The 25,933-nt window shown below is 36.0% G+C and overlaps 1 protein-coding gene and 1 long non-coding RNA gene across 3 annotated transcripts in view; one reads left to right on the top strand and one right to left on the bottom strand.

The window, feature by feature from the left end:
- The first annotated feature begins 1,607 nt into the window (after window positions 1-1,607).
- LOC139962482 (uncharacterized) overlaps window positions 1,608-25,933 on the top strand; it is a 63,803-nt gene continuing 39,477 nt past the window's right edge. Inside the window, exon 1 of the long non-coding RNA XR_011791250.1 lies at window positions 1,608-2,449. This is a non-coding gene — a long non-coding RNA (uncharacterized lncRNA). The remainder of the gene's footprint in view (window positions 2,450-25,933) is intronic.
- LOC139962480 (organic cation transporter protein-like) lies at window positions 1,902-25,288 on the bottom strand. 2 transcript variants are annotated; one of them, XM_071962474.1, is made up of 11 exons: window positions 25,190-25,288; window positions 24,168-24,623; window positions 23,374-23,477; window positions 20,323-20,477; window positions 18,983-19,151; window positions 18,581-18,713; window positions 11,989-12,083; window positions 10,957-11,165; window positions 10,317-10,425; window positions 8,212-8,439; window positions 1,902-6,117 (listed from the first exon to the last, which is right to left on the bottom strand). In XM_071962474.1, the coding sequence occupies exons 2-11, from the start codon at window positions 24,567-24,569 to the stop codon at window positions 6,063-6,065; spliced, it is 1,659 nt and encodes a 552-aa protein (XP_071818575.1). In that variant the 5' UTR covers window positions 24,570-24,623; window positions 25,190-25,288; the 3' UTR covers window positions 1,902-6,062. The 2 variants fall into 2 exon arrangements, with proteins under 2 accessions (XP_071818575.1, XP_071818574.1); XM_071962473.1 differs by lacking the exon at window positions 25,190-25,288 and adding an exon at window positions 25,040-25,179.

The raw sequence follows: 25,933 nt of genomic DNA, 5'->3' as shown, positions 1-25,933 counted from the left end.
TACTTATATACGGTAGTATTTACACCTTCCTTACACTTAGCTTAAATCGACCAGGGAGTTGAATGCAGTCAGTTCGCAGATGACCTCGCTATTTGGCAGTAAACGAATTCCTATATGAGTCAGCGCGATCCAAAGATTCTCTGACACCCCCAGCACCTGGTGTATGAAATGGAGAGTTAAAGTTGATCCGGACGAATCGAACTTTATCATCTTTAAGTATCCCTACTCAAATGACTCGACTGAGGATTACACATTAATCTATCCACCACCAACAACACTCCCAGTAAAGAAGCTGTTTACCTGGCAATTACTCTGGACAATAAGCTTAATTTAAGAATAAAACATATCAACATCATACCGGGAAAGCCTTGAGAATCTTAAATTCACTTAAAAGTCTAAGTAATCTTAATTGTCTCCCTCCACACACTCATTTACAAATACATATCTCAAAATTTTAACCTATTATCACGGCAGTATTACTTAGTTGTTCTAAGACTCAAATCTCAAAATTAAATTTTAATCATAATAAAGCCCTTAGAATATGCCTTAATATCCCCAGTTATATTGCCAATAAAAGGCTACATGAAACTGCAAACACAATCCTTCTCTTTGAAATTGAAAACTATTTATTTCCACTTCACCATAACATTAACAAAGTGAACATATAATATTTAAATATACAATACAAATACATTCCATAGAAATTAAACAATTGATATATACAAATGATGTGAAGTGGGGGAGACCTAGCAGAAGCAGAGCTTATCAAGGTCAGGCCACCAACATAAAACACACAAGTAGAGGACCAAGAACAGACCCTTGGGTAACTCCACATGTAATTGAATTCATGGTGGAAGAGCTAGACTTAAAAGTTACAAACTGTTGTTTATTACTCAGGTAGCTAGAAAACCAACTTAAAGCAGTCCCTCTCATACCATAATGAGAATGTTTTCTTAAGAGGATGTCATGATTGAAGTCCAAAAAAAATCCAATCCCAAAGTGTTTATTGTTAAAAGCATTTGCGACTTTGTCGATTTAAATCAATAACCGCCAGATATGTTGCATGATTTGGACGAAACCCATATTGATTATCACTAGTATATTATATTTGGCAAGGATAAGAATAAATTCGATTAAAAACTATCTTTTTAAGGATCTTGGAAAGAAAGGGTAAAAGAGAAATAGGTCTATAATTGTTCTCATCTGTAACATCACCTGATTTATATAGTGGCAGGACTTTTAGCTGTTTTTAAATTTTGAGGTACCACTCCTGAACTAAGCGAAAGGTTGACGATATATGGACAAGGGCTTCACCAACCTCGTCCATACACTTTTTTATAATACTTACCTTAATATTATCAAAACCGGCTGCCTTATTATTATCCTGATGATTTATAACTTTGATGATCTCACCTAAGCTTGTAGGAAAAAGAAAAAAAGAATTTTCAAAAGATTCCTTTAAAAAACTTTCCATACCTATATTAATTTTAGATGCTAAGTTATTACCCATGTTTACAAAACAAAAAATTAATAAATGTGTTAGCAATACCAGTTGTGTCTGTCAGACACAACTGGTATTGCTAACACATTTATTAATTTTTTGTTTTGTAAACATGGGTAATAACTTAGCATCTAAAATTAACATAGGTATGAGACTGTCTGTAACCTTGACATTGTTCTCTATAAGGTGATCAGGTAGTGTATTTTTTTTACAATTCCTTTTCATAACTTGGTTTATTACTCTCCATGTCCCTTTTATGTTACCCTTATATATTGATCAAACTTTGAGTTCAAATATAATACATTGGCTGTTCTAATAGATTGTGTTAAAATATTTTTATATGTAGTATAGATCAGTTTATTGCTTTGACTAGGAATAGACAAGTACTTCCTATATAAAATATTTTTTATGAATAGATTTTAAAAGATTGTTAGTAATCCAAGGAGTATAGGATTTACCACAACCAAGCTTTGTTTTAATAGGAGGGCAAGTTTCATAAAAAAGGTCATTAAAAATATTCATAAAGGAATTATACGCGTCGTCAACATCATCATTTGTAAGACAAGACCAGTCAACCTGACGCAAGTGAAGTTTAAGACGGTCAATATTATTATCAGAAGTATAACGCTTCATTGTGAAAGAGTGGTCTTATAAGACTGAACATTGTCTTTGAGACCAACCAGCGTTACTAAACAAATTGGTAAGTGATCGCTGACATCAGAGATAATAATACCTGATGAGCTATTATGTTTGTGATCATTAGTAAATATATTATCTATGAGTGTAGCAGATGTAGGAGATATCCTAGTTGGTTTATCAACGGTAAGTACCAGTGAAAACGAATATAACATGTTGATAAAATCCGCTACATATATCAACCTCTAGAAAATTAATATTCAAATTGCCTAAAAAATGTAGCACGTTTTTGAACAAACACTGCAGCTGATTGTAATGAATCAGTGTTGAATTGATTGATACTAAGATTGGGTGGTCGATATACAATCCCTACATTTACTGATTTTGTTTTAGAGATGCATAATTTAATAAACATGGATTCAAAACAAGTAATATTGACATTGTCATTTTACATAACTGCTGATGTCATCATAAACAGAAAAGGTAAATAAATTATTGACATACATAGCCACTCCTCCACCGGTTGAATAATTTCGGTCCCGGTGAATAAAAGTATACTCTTAGTATATCAAATAGCTCAACGGGACTAGTGGTATGTAGCCATGTTTCAGAAATAGCCATAACGGAAAAGTTGTGCTTGCATGAAGAAAGAAGTTGCAGTAAAGCTTCATAATTTTTACTTAGACTCCTAATATTTACATGGAGAAAGTTCAAATTTTCACTCGGTTACCTATTGAAAAAAAGTCAGCAGTTTTATTATTATCCATATATTTACTATAGGGTGTTCCGAAAGTTCGTTCCGCTCTAGAGCCAATCTTCCCTTCAGCATCTCAGTCATACTACAATAGCCCCCTCAATTTCAAACCATCTGTGACACTCGCCTACGGAACACACACTGCACAATGTATCTATATGAAGACTTACAAATGATCTGGCGTGTTGCCGTACAACGCAAAGCGCCCTCACTTTTTTCAAGGCTTCACTGCTTAAACACGTTGATACACTGTGTCAGCGTTCTTCCAAGTTCAATTTCTATGGCCCAGACTGACATATCCACACACACTTTTGACCCTCCCTCAGTCATGGACTTCCGATCACCCGGGGTACCCCACCATGGGTGAACCCTAGCTACTCATGAAATTTGACATAGCCGTATATGGCCCAACTGGCAAAGGAAAGACAAAGAATATCTCATCCTTCCAACGGGGCGATGAGTTATAAGTATGGCACAGGCGACCTATCATAAACATATGACGTAGTATGTGATGTTATTGTTGAGTATTTTATTTATACCAGAGATCTAGTTGCGGGAAGGAAAAAACGATTTTTTTTTTCTTTCATTTTGGTCAAGAAGCGTATCTTTTTGTCAATTTAAAGCGATAATATAGGGATTGTTTTGAATAGTCGAATATATACTATTAATAATTGACAAAGCCATTAAAATACTCAGACAACTATATATACTTAGGCATTGAAGACTCGCCCCAATTAAGCCGCGTGCCGCGCTCTGAAAAAGTTCACTTTCCGTTGCTTGCAAGTGAAGTTTTCTGCTTGTCCCTACAAAATGCAGACAGTAATGAAACGAGATACCTTGTTATCTTTAGCTGGACCAGTGGCGGAGCTAGGGTTATTGGTCAGAGGAGCGAGAATGGTCTCTAGGGGCGCTTTCGACACTATCTAAGCGGAGCGCCACCACAGGTTGGCGCGGAGCGTACAGAAATTTTTTGAGTCAAGATACTCCCTTTAGATCGCCGGAAATTACCCTTTCCGGGCCTTGCTAATTTGCAGATAAACGAAGAATAAATAGGTGTCATCGCCATTTGTGACAAATCTGAAGTTTATATGGGTGTTGAAAGTGCATGCGCTTCATCACAAGACCACCGTTAGAGCATTTGTTCCAGAAAATTACACCAACAAAATGTGACAAATGTCAATAAGAAGATGAGAGCGCAATAATAAATTCAATAATCGCGAATATGTAAAAAGTGGTAAAAAGCTGAAAAGGGCGCTAGCAGTCCATTTGAGTCCGTCAGGGGGGGGGGGGGCATTCGCCCCTTGACTGTATGGACGCTCCGCCACTGAGCTGGACCTGAGATGTATATTGCTGCTATGGACACAGTGTTGTGGGTAATAAATTCTGATCACTGTAAATCACTGTAAATCTTATTAGCCATTCTTGTAAACTCAGTTCTTGCAGCAGCATTTACTTTCTCTAAAAGTATATTGTAATCTTAATTAAATATAACTGATCTGTTTTTAAGAAGCTTCATTCTTCTTTCTTTGCTTTTGTTTTGCAATATAAAATGGTACCAGACAGGCAATACATAGATCACATGTGCCAGGGTAGAATAATATGATTGAAAACATTTTCCTTGGCATTTTGGTTTAAGAAAGACACAGCATAAGCCAAACTAGACACTATATATGAATGATATGAAACTTAGATATGAAATTGGAGACTGGAAGAAAGTCTAAAGTGGGAATGAGCTCCTGTATGCATGTTTTAATTTGTCATAAAACTGGTATTGTTTATTGAACTGTTAACATTCACATTGAAAATGAGAGAGGAAACTAAAATAATTCAATTATATCCCCCCCCCCCCCCCAACCATCCCAAGTGGCACTATGACATTACACATTGGCCAAGAAAATAGCTCCATGCAACGACTTTGAAAAAACCAATTTACTCCCGTATCGTGCAAGATAATGGACTTAGATATTTAAAGGTTAAGTTCATCACAAGGACCTCGGTGATATAAGTTCATTATGATGGTCTGGGATTTCTCCCCTTTAATCCTTATGTATGGTTAGGCTTACACTAAGAATGCATGCTTAAATTAATTTACCTTGGTCTGGGTATTGTAGTCTTCGCGGTCACATTTAAAATTTGAGTGATTTATTCATGATTTGTATACGAGTTACACCTATTGTCATGTATGTCCGTCAGTGACCTACACCACCTGTTTCCTCATTTACACACAGCTTTAATTAAATGTACCGACACTGTTACACCGATTCAGTAGATATTAATAGCTACTCGCGCAACACTAGGTTACTATTCAGGTTTATTATTGTTCACCCACTGGCCATTCTGTTTTCACGCGTTATGCTATCGTGAAAATAGGGATCATATATAGCACTGTAATTATGTCTCTGTTCCTCTTTCTCTTCCCGGTGTCTTGGCGTTTTTTCTTCTACTCCCTCTTTTTCTCATTTTCCTCTCTTTCTTCTTTCTACTGGTATTCCTCTGAAGCCGAAGCAATACCGAATGGCATACGCTACCGTCTGTACCTTCCGTCTGGTAACTGCTTTCCTCATCTAGTTTGACTTGCCCAAAACCGTCTTTTTCACCGAGGACGGAGAATATTTTGGCGTTGCAATGCTGGGAAGTATTTCAGATTGCAGAGGCCAATAAAAAAAAGAAGAGCGGTGGGTGCTCTGATAGAAAATAATCTTACGTTGTTTTCATAGAAAATGTGAAAACTATCACGAGTAACAATTGAGCAGGAAAAGGAGGCAATTCGTGCCCACAACAATCGAATAATTAATATTACGACACATCATTGTGGTTCTATTTGGGACTCAGATTATATAATTATATACAGCACACTTCATCGCTGATTTCAGCATTCTTAATGTATGAAATAACCACCTTTACCTCAAATAGTTAATTAGACTCAAACAATATAAAACAATAGTAAGTTCTGTTGATTGTCAAATCATAGTGAAAACCCCGAGTACAGAATATGTTGCAAAACTTGATGATAGGTCAACATACCGTACTGTATTTGATGGACAAGGAATTTCTCCCAAAGTTGTATTATATGAAATTTATCACTTAGTAGGTATCATTTCATCCACGTCAAGGAATACCAGGCAATACCTAAACCAATAATAGTGTGAGTAACGGAGAAAGTCCATACGTTCACACTGTAGTGTCTTCAGTCCTTTTAATCTCGGTGTATTCTTGTTTCTCCGACCTGGAAAGATAATATTTTGTTCCAATTTGAGTACATTGTCTCGTAATGTTTCACATAGAATGATTACCAGCGGCACCAAGAACCTTTAACATCATCTGTTAACCAAACACTGTAAATATGGTGATATGACGTTTGATCGGTAATAACTTTTACCAACTTCTATAAAGGAAACTGAGACACTATTCTGGGTTTTGTCTTTACAGAATTGTATAATGATTTTTGATATGGATCATATAGAGAACCCAGAAATTACAAAATAATACTTCACCAAAGCATACACTCATCTGATTTACAGGTTGAGAGACAATTACATTTGAAATTTACCACAAGGCCCCACATTTTGAAACAGTACGCCATGCGTAAATGGTTGTAACATGTGACATATTCACTTTGTCCAGACTTCCAAAGTTATTAACACGGTCTTCTATAGTTCCGTCCTCTTTTAAGAAAAATCCTTCCTAGCCATTATAAGTAATACTGTTTCATATCTATCACCTACATAAATGTAAATGTCACCAAATATATATTATTGTGACGCATAACGCGCATTAGACTAGTCAAGGGATGTAAAAATCCGGTCGAAACAGTTCTAATCAGTGACTTTGGAATGGCTAATAGCTTCTTTGGATTTTTAGAGTCTTATTTAAACGCCTTTATGTTTGGCAAATAACTTAACACCCAACCCCCACCCCCCCCCCCCAATTCACCATTCACCGAAAGAGGAGTCAACATGGCACTCCCATAGCGATGTTCAAGCACAAATGTACACCGTATGTTACAGTTATTAATAACTCTGAAAGATCTAAGCCATGTATGTTAGAACCAGACAGCAAAACTGCAGTGTGATTCATTAATCTTATATGAATGCGACACATATGTTGTAGGGTATAGCCAGGATGAATAACATACTTCAATCTAAGTAATGCTACAAACAGCACTGAGATAGGACAAACAATATTCACATTGGCAGCTGATGACTGAGATGGAAACAGTTCTTGAATTCAGCACACAGATTGATCTCTACGAAAGACAACAGGCTTCTTCTACTCAATGTGCCAGTAAACATATAAGCTGTACATTAAGCAGGCGCTGGGCGAATTTTACCACCTGGTCCCCAAGATTTTGAGCCTGGTTTGCCTCTGAAACATCTAACTAGGCGACATTTAGTTTTCTTTAACGGCGCCTGGTCATGTTATTACATGTTATTACATCAATGTTTCTATATCCAAACCTGAAGTTTTAATTTGGCACTGAATCACGACAATTGCGAAATACGACGGGAAAACTTCAACAACGGAAGCAATGATATGATACCAATTATTCACAATGATATCGTCCATTTCAATACATTAAGTATGTACTAACAGTACAACGTTTCATTACACACCTTTTGCACAGGCATTTAAACAGCCACGTAAGTCAATGGAGATTTTTTGGTCGAGACGTCTTGATTCATATCTACGGATGCCCTTAAGCTAATTTCCAATTGCCAACAGCCTCTCCTATTCTAAAGATGCGAAACGCACATGTTATTAAGAAAGGTAGGTTGGTGGGAGATACGGTAGATTATAAAACAAGGTTTCCACAATTTGATCTTGGTGACTCCAATTTGACATTTGACCTTCAACAAAAACAAAGGGACCTTGAACTCGATGTGTCGCAACTACATAAAATGAGATTGGCCCAAGCTACCCTTCTTGAGATATCGTGTTAACAAGGTTTTCACAATTTGACCTCTGGTGACCTGAAATGACCGACCTCCTCTAAAGGCAATAAGATACTTCTACGTAATGTGTTACTACTACACACCAAATATGAGAATGTTGCAAGCTTCTCTATTTGAGATATCGTGTTTACAAGCAAGGCGTCACACACACACACACCCACGCACGCCCATATCCGCCTGCATGACTACAAAGGTTACGATTATCATCGAAACCAAAAACTACCCACAAGTATTTGGAATGTAACTTATTTCTTTCTTCTTGTTTTATAAGAAATACCTTAACATCCTCTGATCCTTAACCCACCCCCACCCTGCCACCCCAATCCCACCCACCCCACCCCACCCGCACCTTTTAAATATTTTCTTACGTTTTGAGTTTCTTGGCGCGTTTACGGTTTACCGTATCCTCGATTGTATCTGGAAGAGGTTGGTTGCTTGTCTCTGGTAGGATTAAGATTAGGAAACCGCCGATGATAGATGAGGTAGCAAACAATATAACCGGAAGAGATTCAAATATCGTTCCTAGGTAGAGGAGAAGAGGTGCTACAATACCACCTATGCGAGCTGCAACACTACATACTCCCACACCTACAGCCCTGGTAAATGTATGAAACAAATAAGAAATGAGGAAAATAGCAAAGATGTTACCAAGAAAATACTATGTAAAACAGTCTTACTTTATAAATCAGTATCACTATATATATATATATATATATATATATATATATATATATAAATATATATATATATATATATCAGTATCACTATATATATATATATATATATATATATATATATATATATCAGTATCACTAATTAAATCAGTATTTCTTTATAAATCAATATCACAATATATATATATATATATATACATATATATATATATATATATGTATATCAGTATCACTATATATATATATATATATATATATATATATATATTTATATATATATATATATATATATATATATATATATATATATATATATATATATATATATATATATATATATATATATATATACATATCAGTATCACTATATATATATATATATATATATATATATATATCAGTATCACTATATATACCAGTATCACTATATGAACCAGAATCACTATATAAATCAGTATCACTATATATATATATATATATATATATATATATATATATATATATATATATATATCAGTATCACTTTGTAAACCAGCATCACTATATATATATATATATTTATATATATATATATATATATATTTATATATATCAGTATCACTATATATATATATATATATATATATATTAGTATCACAATGTAAACCAGTATCACTTTATAAATCAGTATCACTACATATATATATATATATCAGTATCACTCTATAAATCAGTATCACTATATATATATATAAATATATATATATATATATATCAATATCAATATCAGTATACAAATCAGTAGCAAGATACTAATCAGTATAATTAACTATACAATTCAGTATCAAGATATCAATCTGTATCACTATGTATCAGTATCACTTTAGAAACAGTATGAATATACTGACCAGTACCAATATACTAATCAGTGTCATTATGAAAGTCGGTACCACTATAGAAATCTAAATCAAGATACTACTCAGTATCACTGTATAAATCAGTCTCAAGATAGTCAGTATCACTATATAAATCAGTGTCACTATATAAATCAGTATTACTTTATAAATCAGTATCAAGATAATAATCAGTTTAACTATACAATTCAGTATCAAGATAGTAATCAGTATAATTAACTATACAATTCAGTATCAAGATATCAATCTGTATCACTATGTAAGTGGATATCAAGATATTAATTAGTATCAAGATATAAATCACTATCAAGATATTAATCAATATCACTATATAAATGGATAACAAGATATTAATTAGTATCAAGATATCAATCACTATCAAGACCATTTTCGATGTCACTATACAAATCAGTATCAATATACTAATTAGTAGCCTGACACTATATATTTCAGTATCAAGATACTAATTAGTAGCCTGTCACTATATATGTCAGTATCAAGATACTAATTAGTAGCCAATCATTTTAAATCATTATCAAGATAATAATCAGTATCAATATACAAAGCAGTATCAAGATATTAATCAATATCACTATATAAATGGATAACAAGATATTACTAAGTATCAAGATATAAATCACTGTCAAGACCATTATCGATGTAACTATACAAATCAGTATCAATATACTAATTAGTAGCCTGTCACTATATATGTCAGTATCAAGATACTAATTAGTAGCCGGTCACTATAAATCATTATCAAGATAATAATCAGTATCAATATACAAATCAGTATCAATATACTAATGAGTAGTCTGTCACTTTAAAAGTCAGTATCAAGATATTATTCAGTAACAATACATAAATAGTTCTCAAGATGTTAATTAGTATCAATAGGTAGACTACCTGAGGGGTGTTGGTAATATTTCTCCGGCATATACGTAAACGATGTCAAAAGATATAGCGATGGCTAATTTACCGATTGTTGCCACGGCCACTCGCCAAGGTCCCAGAGCTGTGCAAAAGAATCCATTAAAAGTCATATCATATTGTACAAGTCATTCTTAAATTTTCAATTACAGATATAGAGACTTCAGAAACGTAGTAGAGTTCATATTAAAATAAAATAAAACTGTTAGCAAACTGCTTATCCACTAGAGATCCTGTGTAGAAGAATGTGTAAAAGTAAGTTGGCCTGGTTAATGAGCATTGTGAACACAAAGAGATAGATGTACGGGTATTAGCAGACAAGGGATGGAGAGAAGAAAGAAAGAAACCAACAGGGGAAGATGAGAAGTTGGAGATAAACAGTGGAGGGACAAAGAGAGGATGAAGGGAAGGGGTAGGGAATAAACTGGAGAAGGACAAAGACAGAAAGGTGTGGAGAAAAAAGGTGGAAGAGAGCTATGAGAAGAGGAGTGATGGGGGGCAATGGGAGAAGGAGGGGGGAGTTCATATTGATATGAATATTAAGCGCGTGGACGGACAACAACCTCTTTAGCATTAACAAAGACTACACCACAACTGAGCTAGTGAGAATACCTACGAGCAATGACCGACCCAAAACAAGATATTCCAGCAAGAAGCATCAAGAATGAAGCTGACCATCTTCTTCCACATGTCTTCATTGTAAAGATGCTCAAGAAATGAGCTGCAATATCCATCACTCCCGAGAGGCAGAATGCGAAGTAGACGTTTATTCCTAGATTGGATGTACCCAAAGTCAGACCAAAGTAAACAAATCCCTGCACAAACCTTAAAGAAGAAGAATATATTCACCTGATGTTAAAGTTGAGAATATCGACTTGTAACACTACCAACGTTTCAAGTTGTTTGTAATTTCAGGGACAAGAAATAAATTCATATTAGTATATGTAGCTCTAGGCCTATACACGATGGTGCACGTAATCATAATTCAAATTGCATTGATATGTTAAAGAGGGACATAATCTAAGCATTCTGCTGAAATTCGCATTCAATTCCTATGTACAGGTTTTGAGACATTGACAGTTGAATTTGCCACCTTTCGTTCCAAGAGTGAACTTGGAGCAAACAGGAGTGACGTCATAGTTACACACTGACAAATAATGTTTTGTTTTTCTTTATTTTTCAATCTATTGATTTCACCTTGGATTGGATTGGGTTACTTGTTTATAAAGAGGATGTGAAGTTTATAAAAGTTATAAAGAGGATGTGAAGTTTATAAAATACCAATCCCTATAGTACATTCACATTATGGATGCATCCAATTGTGGAGCAAATGATTAGAGGTACATTTGAAAGGAAAACAAAACATTATTTATCAGTTTGCAACTATGACGTCACACCTGTTTGCTCCAAGTTCACTTTTGGTACGAAAGGCGGCAACTTCAACTGTCAATATCTCAAAAACTGCACATAGGAATTGAGTGCAAATTTCAGCAGAATGTTTCGATTATGTTCCTCTTTAATATATGAGAGCGAAATTTTTGACCTGGACTATTCATTTAATGACTATGATGGCGCAAAGCATACGGGAGCTGGTCTGACTCAACAGTGTTTTTAATTGTTATAGGACAAATTATAACATGTGACTCACCAACTGTAACACATGCTAATCATATACCACCTCATAGTTGGTACACGTATCAAGTCCAGCAGTTTACCACTCTTAGCCGGCAGAGAATTCCCATCCTAAAAGGATATAAAAATATTTTAAAAAAAGATGCTTGCATTAGGTGAACAGTTTTCTTATAACTTAGGTCAAGCCTCTAGGCCAGACTTTGGAGAATATATCACAAGACAGGCTTCGAACTACGCAATACATTTTTGTCCACAACTATCCGGCAACCTAGTAACGGTAACAGATCATTTTTTCCTTTTCTGCTTATTACTGTGATTCCAGAATGTTTTCCTTCATACCATGTGTATTCACAATCTCTGGTGGGCGAGATTTCTTTCTAATTCTGCTGACTTTAAGAGCTACAAGGAAATTCCGAAACAAACTACAAGGGCAGCTCGAGTCAACAGACGCCAAGTTGCCGCATATGCTCGCTTATTGAAATTATTATCAAGCTGGATCCGGAACTCAAACATTGTGCGAAGATTGATATTTAAACCAGAAAACCGATTTCAAGCAGCTGCGCTCGAAAACACATACAGAGAATTAGACATACGATATTACGAGTTCTGCAATGTTTTAAAAATTTCCTTTTTGAAAGCGAAAAAATTACCGTGATGTATAAAATTTCCATGAAAATCCAGGGCAATATCAACAAGTTACACAAATGGTGGTGTCTAACACTTCTGTTACATCTCATTCGAAACTAGGTCAGATTACCGGCAGTTGACGTTTCTTTTGCGCGAGTCTTCACACCCTTTAAGGCGATATCTCAAAATAACTACTTTCAATTTCAATTACTGTTGAAAGACTTAAAGACATAAATTAACAAATTTAAAATAACATTGAACGCCTGAAAGCTATCATCGAACGATGTCGTTTTTGTTTCGCAAAAGGCTTCGTTTGCCGCCTTTCAGTGACAGTTGGTATATACCTGAGAAGAGAAAATATCAATCGGTCGAATTCAAACGGTTTTACGGTATTGATGCAGTATAAACCTTCACACACTTCATCGATAACAAGTCTTCCCCGTTTTCGCGTAACCATACTGCTAAGGAAAATGTTTCAATACTATTATTCTACCCTGGCACATGTGACCTATGCAGTGAATTTTCTGGTACCATTTTATATCGCAAGAAATCAAAGAAAGAAGAATTAAGTTTCTTAAATACACATCAGCTATAACTAATTTAGATTACAATAAACTTTAAAAAAAAAAAGAGTAAATGCTGCTGCAAGAACTGATTTTACAAGAATGGCTGATAAGATTAACAGAGATCAGAGTCACCCTTTATATACTGTACTAAAATGTCTCCTGCACAAATCGAGCAGAAATCCCCACAAAATACCGAATGTAAGTTTACAGAAACTCATTTATTTACCGTGCTGCTTTATACATTCCATCCGAACACTTAGAATGTTTGTTGTAGTTGGGTTGTTATCTCGTTGTTTGTATGAACTGTTGCATGCGTAGATGTATTTGATATGATATCCTATCATGTTAACATTTTTAGCCTTTTATATTAGTAGCCCGGCAGCCCAGTGCACTTTGATCAAACGAACGCGATACCAATATCTGAGTATTGGAACATTTGTGGAAAAACCCAGTATATCCAAAAGTGGATGTCTGCCGTGGTCGCTCTGCTGCATGTGGCCCCTGGGGCCGGTTAAAGGGGGCCCAAAAATGCATCTGATCAAACGAACGAGGTACCACTTGAAACCAATGTCAACGTAATGCATGAATGCCACAGAGTACTGAATGGCCCATGCCAGACAAATTTTCTGCTGCAAAGGGCCCGCCAGACAAGAAGGGCCCCTAAAAAATGCATCTGATCAAACGAACGAGGTACCACTTGAAACCAATGTCAACTTAATGCATGAATGCCACAAAGTACTGAATGACCTATGCCAGACAAATTTTCTGCTGCAAAGGGCCCGCCAGACGCCCCCAAATATGGCCCAAATGCCCATTAGCGTAGCATTGACCCAGATTAAATATGCAAGGTACCACTCAAAACCGGTTTGGAATGTTCGGGTTGATCTTATAGACTATGGAAATCATCATGCCAGACAAATTTTCTGCTACAAAGGGCCCGCCAGACGCCCCAAAAGGGCCCCTAAAAATGCATTTGATCAAATGGACGAGGTACCACTTGAAACCAATGTCAACTTAATGCATGTATGCCACAAAGTACTGAATGGCCCATGCCAGACAAATTTTCTGCTGCTAAGGGCCCGCCAGACGCCCCCAAATATGGCCCAAATGCCCGTTAGCGTAGCATTGACCCAGATTTAATATGCAAGGTACCACTCAAAATCGGTTTGGAATGTTCGGGTTGATCTTACAGACTATGGAAATCATCATGCCAGACAAATTTGCTGCTACAAACTGGCTAACAGACACACTAAAAAAGGGCCCCCAAATGGGCCATGATCAATCATAGTTTGTACCACACAAATCCAATGTTAAATGCAAAGGTACTTTCCACAAACTGTACTGGATATATGGATATCTAGCTATATCTAGCGATATCTAGGGATGAAAGTCCCAAGATCTTCCCTAAACTGAAGGCAGATAGAGAATCGAAGTCTTCAGTGTGTAATGAAATTGAAACTATGCGTCTTTCGAAAGGAAAAGAACGTGGGGCATTGCACAATTAACAGATAACAGTTATTTATTTCAGTCTCATTTTAATTATTTGAATTTGTAAAGCAAACAGCAGATATCATATCATATCAGTGAGCATGAAACTGTCGTTCCAGGATGAACAGCCTCCAAACTGTCTATGTGTGTAGTGTTCGGTTTCGGAAATATCAGGTATTTTTCCATGTCCTTCAACGAAGTTCTATAGTAGCCGTTATAAGAGGCTTTAATATTATTATATACCAATAAATTAACTGTGTCTGAATTTTCGAAAATTCCCCGACCAACATTCTTCATCATACTTGCCTCTACTCGTGCAATTTTGACCGGTCTCTTAGGGGTTGAAGGAGGTTTTTTTTCTATATTGATTGTCCATAGATGAAATTTTGTGCAACATAATGGGTATGTTTTGAAGTGAATTTATTCACGAGAAATGTGAATTTTCAAATTCTGAACAAATAATGGGCTTAAAACCTTGAAAAGTGGGGCCGCGACGTATAGAATCACCTATACATACAAAAGCAATGATCCACAGGAGATACGATGATGTGTTAGAAAATCCTGGATACGCGCCTGTACTGAGATCCATGAGGCTCTGCAACTACAACTGGTAAATAAGCAGGAACATTTTCTACTTTGTGGTTTAAAACAATCTGTCTCTTTTCTATACTAGTCTTCGTAGTTGTTAATTTTTCGATGTGTTTGTTTATTGTCTATAGGATGCATATCTTCAAGCACCTGAAGGGTTTCTGTGCACTTCCTTTCACCTCATGTAAATATAATTTCTGTAATTACAATTTATGTTATGTTGGATCTGTTGTGTTTATACATGAAGTGATAAACCAAATAAACGAAACGAAAATAGGGCTTGTATTTCCTGCATGAAGAACGTGTGAAGGACCGATATTAGTAGAGATATTAAGTGCAAGGCGATAAGCTGTGGTATGGATTCTGTTTAGAACTTATTTGTTGGAATTAGAGATGGCAAGCAGGAAGATGCTCCCGTAGCTTAGGATGTGCTTTACTTTGGTTTCATAGATACGGATAATATTATTTGAAAATGCATTTAAATTTGTGTGAGAAGATTGAGAGGGTTGAGACCAACATCGGCCTGCAATGCTAGTACAATGGAGTTTAAACGTCTACCTGTTTTCATACTCTCTGATGTTCATCTCTAGGCTAGTCAATGTAAATCTACAGAGAAAAATTTGGCCGCCCAGAGGAAAATTTGTATTCCCAAAAATTTGAATCGATTATGTTAAGTGAACAATGGGCCTATGTCTAAAGTGAGAACGATCCTAACAATGTCTATGATGCCTTTACTGGTATACTTTTAGGGATTTCCATGAAAACTCCACTTACCACTATACGGTCAAGTAGTGCCCCAAGCCAACACCGTAGCTATTTTCCGAATTCAGGTCATGACAAACAAAAGTTGTATACAAAGAACCTGAAATGTCGTACTCCCAAAATTCTTAGTGTCTATAAACGTTTTCGTAATTGGTTAACATCAGTTACAAGATGTACGGTACCAAAAGATTGTATTATCAGGACTTATTTGCAAATCGTGAAAAGCATGTGAAGAAAACATGGCGCTCTATAAAGATTATCCTGAACGGTCAGTCTTGCTTTGACCATATCGAGAAAATTCGACATGATGGTAACGTAATATTAAATCCAGCATTGTCTTTAATACTTTCTTTACTGATATTGACCCCGAGACTAACAAGAATATTCCAAAAGTTAACTCAGTTAACCTCAATTGCTATTTAGGAGATCCTGAAACGAGTGATGACATTCTCAACCAAATTATGTCATTGAAATACTCTTCCGCTGGTTATGATGAAATCTCACCTGTTTGATTATTATTTATTATTACTAGGTATTTGATAGAGCGCTCTATAAGATCACAGCGCTTTACAGAAACAAGTATAAACTAAACAATAAAAACAAACAGCAAGCCTAAACACAAGCAAATAAAAACAAATTTACTGCGCAGAAAATATATGTTTTCATGATACCTTTGAAGACCGAGACGGAAAACGCCACACGTATACCCAAAGGCAGCTGGTTCCACAGTCGGGGACCAATAACTTGAAAAGATTTATCACCAGTTTTACGCTTTGAGCGTGGAATCATGAGTCTTGGTGGTATCAGATGAGGAGCGGATTCTACGTCTCAACCTGTTGTTGTTAAGTATGTTGCCAATTGTATCTGTAAGTCGTTATGTCATGTTTCACAAATAACAGACCAGTTTCAGTTCTTCCATGCTACTCTTAAATATTGGAATAAATAACATTTCAAAGATTATATAGTTTTCTAAAGAAGCATAACGTTTTCTATAATTATCAGTTCGGGTTTCTTCCTGGTCGTTCAACTTCGCATGTCCTTCTAAGCCATCTGACTGATATATGATTACGAATGCATTTGAAAAGAGACATTTTGTCTCGGGCACATTTCTGGATTGTCTGAGGCGTTTGATACTCTTCATCATAATATTTTATTCAGTAAACTTGAACACTATGGAGTAAGAGGCAACGTCTTAGATGGTTGAAAAACTAACTCTCTGATAGACAACAATTTGTTTACAACCAGAAATGTAATTCTAATTATCGTAAATTAAGATGTGGTGTTCCTCAAGGGTCTAGTTTGGGCCCGCTTCTTTTCCATAATATATGTTAATGATATACACAGGGCTAGTGATAAATTATTGCATGTTATTATTTACGCCGATGACAAACATTTTTTATTCGAGTCATAACTTCAAGTATTTGTCAATTTGAAATTATTTCAGACGGAAATTCGTAAAGGACCACAGGCGGTTTTGTGTAAATAAGTTTTCCCTTAATGTTAAAAAGACTACTTCCGTCTTGTTCAGTTAAATTAAAAAACCAATTGATCCAAATATTTCATTCAATTAATCTCTGTAATACCGAAATACCACTTTTCTAATGTTGCCAAGTTCTTGGGGAGTTTGATTAACAGACATGTTTCTTGGAGAGATGACATAAGTTAGGCACTAAGAAAGTATCTATAAGAGCATTGAAATCATCGGTCGTCTCCGTTCAAACCTTCCTAGGAAAGTTCTAATCACTCTTTACATCACCCTCATTCTTCCTTTTATCTTATGGAAATATTGTTTGGGCCTCCACTTATCCGTCCAAGTTACAGCCATGATATGATCCTACAAAAAGGAGTTATCCGTTATAGTTTTAACAAACATTATCGCCAACACACTCCTCCTCTTTTTGAAAAAAAAATCGCGAACCCGATCCGCTAACATTATAAGTACACCACTGTTTATGCTTCAGCCATTCCTTCACGATGTTCGTTTTGTCGCACAATCCGCTAACATTATAAGTACACCACTGTTTAGACTTCAGCCATCCCTTCACAATGTTAATTATGTTGCCCCATGCCCTAACATTATAAGTACACCACTGTTTAGACTTCAGCCATCCCTTCACATAGTTCGTTATGTTGCCCGATGCGCTTACATTATAAGTACACCACTGTCTAGACTTCAGCCATCCCTTCACATAGTTCGTTATGTTGCTCCTCGGGTTTGGAATTCCCTTCCTATTAATATTACTCATTACCGCTATGCTTCCTCTTGCACCTTCAAAAGAAAACTGATTTTTTTTTCTTTGGACAAGATATTTCTGGTTAATTGGCTTTTGCTACTTCTGTTTGTTTTGTTAAGTGTTCTTAGGTTTTCGATTATTATTCTTATATACGATCTACTAATTAAAGTTATAGCCTATACACTTTCCGTTCTAGGGGGGATCCACGCTTATAAGCTTTGCTCGGCTTCTTGTGGGTTATCCCCCTGTCTTTCACTGCTGTAAATTTATATATACTGAAAATACGTGACCGAAATATAGTTGTTGAAACTTGAAACTTAATGCAATCACTCATTTTACTCACACCGCGTTTTAATTTTCCCAGGACATCTTCTTTGAGTTCCTTCTTGTTCTCTCTGGCGATCTTTCTGATGATTTTCTCTGCAGACTCTCCCTTATCACGTGATAGCAACCACCTCGGTGACTCAGTCAGGAATCTGGTAATGAAGTTGAATTATCTTCTTTATATTCCTTATGATATTTATTCCATTGAGCACAAATATGAACTCCATTTAAGTTTATGCAATAACCAGTTGGATATTGGAATACTGTGGCATTAGTCAACCATAAATGTGCACAACACAATATTCGGAAATGGAAATGACCAGTGTAGTAATATTCATAATGTTCTTAATTTAACTTTAGTTTTGAAGGTGAGGTCACGTTTGTAAACAGCTGTTACTTATCCTGCGTAAATCATACTTACGGGAAAGCCGCTATCATAGCCAAATATGGTATTGCGATGATGGCAACAAGAATCCGCCAGCTATAAGTAACGAAAGCCGTTCCGGACAAAAAGAAGTAGCCAACTGAAAAAAGCATCCACATGACCACTCCTGTATATACCCTCTGCGATGGGATCACAATTTCCGACGCTGTCATATGAAACCAAGAGAGAAGGCATTTTGTAAGGTTCACAATAATTATTACCTCATCTCCCTAAGGGAGATGAGATATTGTACTTCATCCCCACACCAGAAATGCAAGGAAGGTGTGTGCGCGTGCTTGTGTGGGTAAAATAGTGTGTCGCGAACTCCTCCTAGACGTTTAGTCCGATCATGTTCAAACTTGGTGGGCATAGGTGCATGTATGATTTATGGCGTCATATATCAGAGTCATGAAACCTAAATATTTGCCATTTATAGCCATTTATAGCCATCTGCTGTCAGCATGTAAGACAACGGCATTAATTAAACCACACAATATGTAGAGAATTATGAGACGAATTTTAAAATAGGACAAATTTAGGTGTTAAGAGTCGAGGTCAAAGGTCAATATAGGTTATATATTGGCCTAAATTAGGCGAACTCCTCCTACCTGCATAATTGATGACGTCATAGGTCTAAGGCTAGAGGTGAATAAACATAAAAACTGGCTTTAGCCATTTTCTGCTTTTTTCTGTTAACATGGGAAATGTTCATTAAACCACAACATATGTAGGGAATGATGGGAAAAGTTTTAAAATAGTACTTATATGAAGTTGTAAAGGGTCGAGGTCAGGTAGGTCAAAGGTCAATTTGTCCTAAACTGTGCCAAAAGAAAGAGGCCTTAAATTATCTTAAACTGTAAGTCAGATCAAAGTTCAAACTTGGTGGATAGGTGCCTCATCATGTAACGGTTGTGCCTGTATGATTGATGACGTCATTGGTTTCGGGTCAGAGGTCAAATATATTTACCATTGGTTTTTAACCATTTTTTTCTGCTTGTCAATATGTAGGGAAAAAGTCATTAAAAACACACGATATGTCAAGAATGATGAGACGAATTTGAAAATTTTGAGATTTTGCAGATTGCAGACTTTGGTGTTTAGGGTCGAGGACAAAGGCCAGTTGATGTCAAAGGTCAATTTGGCCTAAATTGTGCGAATAAGTATGTCGCGAACTCCTACTACACCGTCAGTCCATTCAAGTTCAAACTAAATTGTGAACTTTGGACATTCACTTTAACAAAATTAGGATGCCAAGAGTAAAGTCATGGAGGAGATGAGGTTAAAGATCAACATTACGTATATCTTTTCTGTAAAAAGTCAATATTATTTTTTATTACCAATTACAAAGCACATGAGAGTTGTCCCATACGAGGCAGCTGCTGTGATGAATCTCAATGCGGTGAAGACGATGACATTTGGGGAGAGTGACGTAAGTATGCCAAACACCCCGGATGCCGTACAGCCTAACATAAACGTATAGTGGCGTCCAATCCTGATATTAAACATAAAAACACAACGCAAAAGGCTTTACCACTCTGTTTTAAATAACAATTCGATTGCGGTATAAAGAATCAAACAAACTGAATGGTCACTGGATAGCATTCCAAATGTGTATAATGAATACAGGTAATATTTCAATGCTGAAGGTGGTAGTAATGTACTTATATAGGTTTCAACATCAGAGCCCAACTTACCATTATTGATTCAGGTATATTTTAGGGCAATACGGCAGTGGTCACCTTGATTGAGAAGATATTAACACTAACAGTTACAGGCTACAGTGCAGCGACGTAGCCAGGAATTTGATATGGGGGAGGGGTCTAAGGGGTTTGATATATTTTGGAACAATTGAATGTCCTTAGATGCGATCTGGTGCAATGTTTTGCCAGTTTCATCATTATCATATGATATCATATTATCAGCAGATTTTGTTTCCCGTTTGAATTCTTTTACATATTATATCAGAAAGCAAACATAGTGCTCTTTTACAATTTTCCCAGTAGGATGATTCTTGTTTATTGTCCAACGTCTGGACTTTAATACATTTGACGAACTTAACTGACGGACAATATAAACTTTCTATTTTTTGAGACAGCCAGATGTGCAGTGGCCTAAAAACAAATATCGTTATCGCAGTGTACTAGCAGTGTAATAATTATATATAGGATGTGCGTATCACGTACGATTGCTAGCTTAGCTTCAAAACATGCTGTTCGTGCAACAACTTAGGACGAATCATAGAAAGGATGAGAACGAAAGTTGTCGACGTCGTTGTGTATACGGTCTGTGACACTCCATCGAGTGCGGTTTGGTAGGCAATATGTATTTTATTACACAGTGTCCAACTGTAGGCTCGTAATAGGCGATAGGCTAAATTTAGCTAATTGCATCTGCCAAACTAAGTAAGTGGTTGAATCAGTAGGTCTGAATGTTACTACGATTATAATCGACTTAACAGAGCTGACGAGTATTAAAGATCAAAAGAGCACTGACAAAATTTCCCTGCTAAAAATACAACAGTTTTAACATTTTTTCGACACTGAAAGGGGGATTACTATAGAAACTCGTGATTTAAGCAATGTTACTATAGAAACTCGTGATTACCGTAGAAACTCGTAATTTAAGCAATGTTACTATAGAAACTCTTGATTTAAGAAAGGTTACTACAGAAACTCGTGATTTAAGCAAGGTTACTATAGAAACTCGTGATTACTATAGAAACTCGTAATTTAAGCAATGTTACTATAGAAACTCTTGATTTAAGCAATGTTACTATAGAAACTCTTGATTTAAGAAAGGTTACTATAGAAACTCGTGATTACTATAGAAACTCGTGATTACTATAGAAACTCGTGATTTAAGCAATGTTACTATAGAAACTCGTGATTACCGTAGAAACTCGTGATTTAAGCAAGGTTACTATAGAAACTAGTGATTACTATAGAAACTTGTAATTTAAGCAATGTTACTATAGAAACTCGTGATTTAAGCAAGGTTACTATAGAAACTCGTGATTGCTATAGAAACTCTTGATTTAAGCAATGTTACTATAGAAACTCGTGATTTATGCAAGGTTACTATAGAAACTCGTGATTACTATAGAAACTCTTGATTTAAGCAAGGTTACTATAGAAACTCGTGATTTAAGCAAGGTTACTATAGAAACTCGTGATTACTATAGAAACTCGTGATTTATGCAAGGTTACTATAGAAACTCGTGATTTGAGCAATGTTACTATAGAAACTCGTGATTTAAGCAAGGTTACTATAGAAACTCGTGATTACTATAGAAACTCTTGATTTAAGCAATGTTACTATAGAAACTCTTGATTTAAGCAAGGTTACTATAGAAACTCGTGATTACTATAGAAACTCTTGATTTAAGCAAGGTTACTATAGAAACTCGTGATTACTATAGAAACTCTTGAATTAAGCAAGGTTACTATAGAAACTCGTGATTTAAGCAAGGTTACTATAGAAACTCGTGATTACTAAAGAAACCCTTGATTTAGGCAATGTTACTATAGAAACTCTTGATTTAAGCAAGGTTACTATAGAAACTCGTGATTACTATAGAAACTCTTGATTTAAGCAAGGTTACTATAGAAACTCGTGATTACTATAGAAACTCTTGATTTAAGCAAGGTTACTATAGAAACTCGTGATTACTATAGAAACTCTTGAATTAAGCAAGGTTACTATAGAAACTCGTGATTTAAGCAAGGTTACTATAGAAACTCGTGATTACTATAGAAACTCTTGATTTAGGCAATGTTACTATAGAAACTCTTGATTTAAGCAAGGTTACTATAGAAACTCGTGATTACTATAGAAACTCTTGATTTAAGCAAGGTTACTATAGAAACTCATGATTACTATAGAAACTCTTGAATTAAGCAAGGTTACTATAGAAACTCGTGATTTGAGCAATGTTACTATAGAAACTCGTGAATACTATAGAAACTCGTGATTTATGCAAAGTTACTATAGAAACTCTTGATTTAAGAAAGGTTAGTATAGAAACTCGTGAATACTATAGAAACTCGTGATTTATGCAATGTTACTATAGAAACTCGTGATTACTATATCATTTACCTTAAATTATGATACCATCCCATATTTTCACGTTGTGTTAACTCTTTGCATCCATATGGGAATTTTAAATAAATACAATAAATATAGATTTCATAAAATTGCACCTATCACTTTAGGGTTTTCTAGCATATTTACTTTATCATATCCATCCTGTTTTGTTTTTTTACTCAACTTACAAGCATTTCAGCTTTAATATTTAAAGAATAGTTCAGAGGTTTTTCTTATTAATAATATATCACCCCAACACTTCGACAAAACATATACATAATATCTGATTTAAATGTTAGACTCACCTATCAGCTAGTCGGCCGAAAGCAATACTTCCCACCAGATATCCAAAGAAATATACAGACTGAATGAGATTGGGTATTGCTGCCTTCTCGCAAACCAGTTCCCACTATGTTAAATAATGGATAAATATCAATATCAATAAGTAATAAATGGAAGAGAAATCAGTCAAACAGAGGGATCACATTCTTTAACATGAAAGGTAACAGGGAAATGTCGATTCCTGGTCTCCCCACTCCCCATCACCTCCCACAAAAACAAAGACACGTCACGTAAAATGAACCATTGTCGAAGAAACTTTTTCTACAGTTCATAGCAGGAGCCTATTTGGTCCATAATGAGAAGCATGCATGAAACTTGACTAATTGTTTGAATCAGTCGCATTGGCTACTTATAACGGCTCTGGTATTTGTTGGTGGATGTAAAAACATGGCCGCGGCGTTTCTTTGGCATAGATTTGGTTTACCAATTCACTGGTGGCCATAAATATATCTGACCGCAGGTACCTTTCATTGCAAACTATAGAGTTACTAGTGAAACATAACAAGATTTCTTTCCAGGTCAAATTTACTCGCATTTTCAATAGATGTTTTAAAACGGCTTCAAGTGTTCAAAGCCAAGTGCAAAATGGATCTGCATACCACGTGTGAGGTTATGTATCAACCAAGTTTATTCTGGTATCAGGTTTCCATGGAAATGGACGAAGGGGGGGGGGGCGGAATTCATGGGGCGGTACGGTACGTAATAAACTTTGCACGGATTTGTTGGAAAGTTGAAAGGCTGTTATGCCTGATCTTACTTCTTCACCAATCGTGCTGTGAAACACACTTCTGTCGAACTCCCACCCTTCGTCACAGCTGATAACTTCACCGCCCGTCCAATTCCTGTGCTCGAAGGCGGTTGCAAGATCCATTCCACTCACGTTGAACTTTGAACATTGACTCCACGTCCCATCATCATTCATAGGGATAGAAAGTGTCTTCTTAAAGTCGCTGCACTGTTCCATCGTCATATTCCATTGCCAACAATCCTCTTGTTGCCACTGACTTACTTTACACCAATGATTGCCATCTCCAGCTATAAAGACTTGAGAAAGCAGGATAGCGCACTGTGCCAGCGGTGGGATGGTTACCAAGGTAATGATTTTCCATTGAAATATACCAAAGCCTCCTATATCTTTCAAAACGTCGTCGAAAGACATTTTGAGATTGATAAAAGATAATCACAGCATGCAAGCCAGGTAACGGTAAATCTCCTGTAAATGAAGACCGAGAATAAATAGTGTAACTGAATTGGTAATTACATAGAATCGCGTGTACATTATGTACGATCTATGGATAACATTTGAATAACTGCCCAATAAATCATTCTTTATACTTAACAAAACTTGCCCAATCAATATTCAGCAGTATAAATCCTTATTTAACAGATAGCAGACAGACATACAGATTTATATGGCATGGATATAGCCTTCAGTTAGGCCAAACCTTTGATAAGTGATACCGCTATAGATCTCTCCGAGTGGACGTTTCTCCTGTAACTACGAAAACTGCGGTTCCGTAAAACTTAATACTGATAACTGTGCAACTATGATCTGTCATCTGCATGGACTTTGTATCAAAATTTAACTTTAGAAAGAAAGTAACTTGCCTTATTCAAAAGAATACATACGTGGAATGCTAATCTCGAAGTATTAGTACAGAGCACGTATTTAATTTGCCTTCCGCTGCTCAATTTATACTTTAATATAACTTGCGGGTTGCTACTACGATAAAGATTTGATAACTACTAAATCATGCTGTACAGTGTACCTGATCTTACCCGACAAAGCGTAAAGTCATGTAAATAAAGCTGATGTCTATAGTTGGCAAAACCAGTTTGCAGCGGATTTTATATATGGTTTTATATTGACTTAAATCTTGCATGGCTACATTAAGTTTTCTGTCCTCAAGTGCCTTTTATGTGGTAATATATCTAAGTTTTATGGAACCATATCAACCAAGCAATCGTATCGATGAACATGGGGCCATATATGAAGTTTAAGTAACCAAATACATCCAGAGATATATGTACATTGTACTACACACTGAAGGAAGGAAACATATGTGTGCACGATCAAATGTTTTGTATCTATCCTGCTAAGTTATAATAGCGTCGTATCTAGTCTATCACCGGGAAGAGGGGAGGGTTGCATCTAACGATAATGATGATGGGGGGGGGGGGGTGGGAGTGGGAACGATTATGATGGCTGGGGAAATTACGATGGTGATGGGGAGAGACAACTAACCATTGTGTTGAGGAGGGGGGAAACTAACGATGGTGATTGGGGGAAGTCTAGATGGTGATGGGGGGGGGGGGGGCAACAAACAATGGTGATGAAGAGGGACACCTACGATCGTATATATTGTGGTGGTTGTTCATAGATCGTTCATTGAGGCAAAAAAAATACAACAACGTTTGGAGCCCAGAACGGGATTCATGTCCAACTTGCGTTGACCTATGACCTGGTTCAAGTTCCTATTACACTGCAGTTATATGATATAGTTGAATATTGCTGATTTGGAA

This window comes from Apostichopus japonicus, chromosome 21 (genome assembly GCF_037975245.1).
Source record: "Apostichopus japonicus isolate 1M-3 chromosome 21, ASM3797524v1, whole genome shotgun sequence".
NCBI lineage: Eukaryota > Metazoa > Echinodermata > Holothuroidea > Aspidochirotida > Stichopodidae > Apostichopus > Apostichopus japonicus.
The sequence above is the reverse complement of the archived record's forward strand: the minus strand, read 5'-3'. Positions and strand labels throughout refer to the sequence as shown.

Coding starts and splice junctions, on each gene's coding strand:
- LOC139962480 (XM_071962474.1), bottom strand. CDS start 24,569: ATGTCTTTCGACGACGTTTTGAAAGATATAGGAGGCTTTGGTATATTT. Junction 11,166..11,988: donor ATTAGCATGTGTTACAGTTG/GTGAGTCACATG, acceptor TTCTTCTTTAAG/GTTTGTGCAGGGATTTGTTT. Junction 6,118..8,211: donor CGCGCCAAGAAACTCAAAAC/GTAAGAAAATAT, acceptor TTATCTTTCCAG/GTCGGAGAAACAAGAATACA.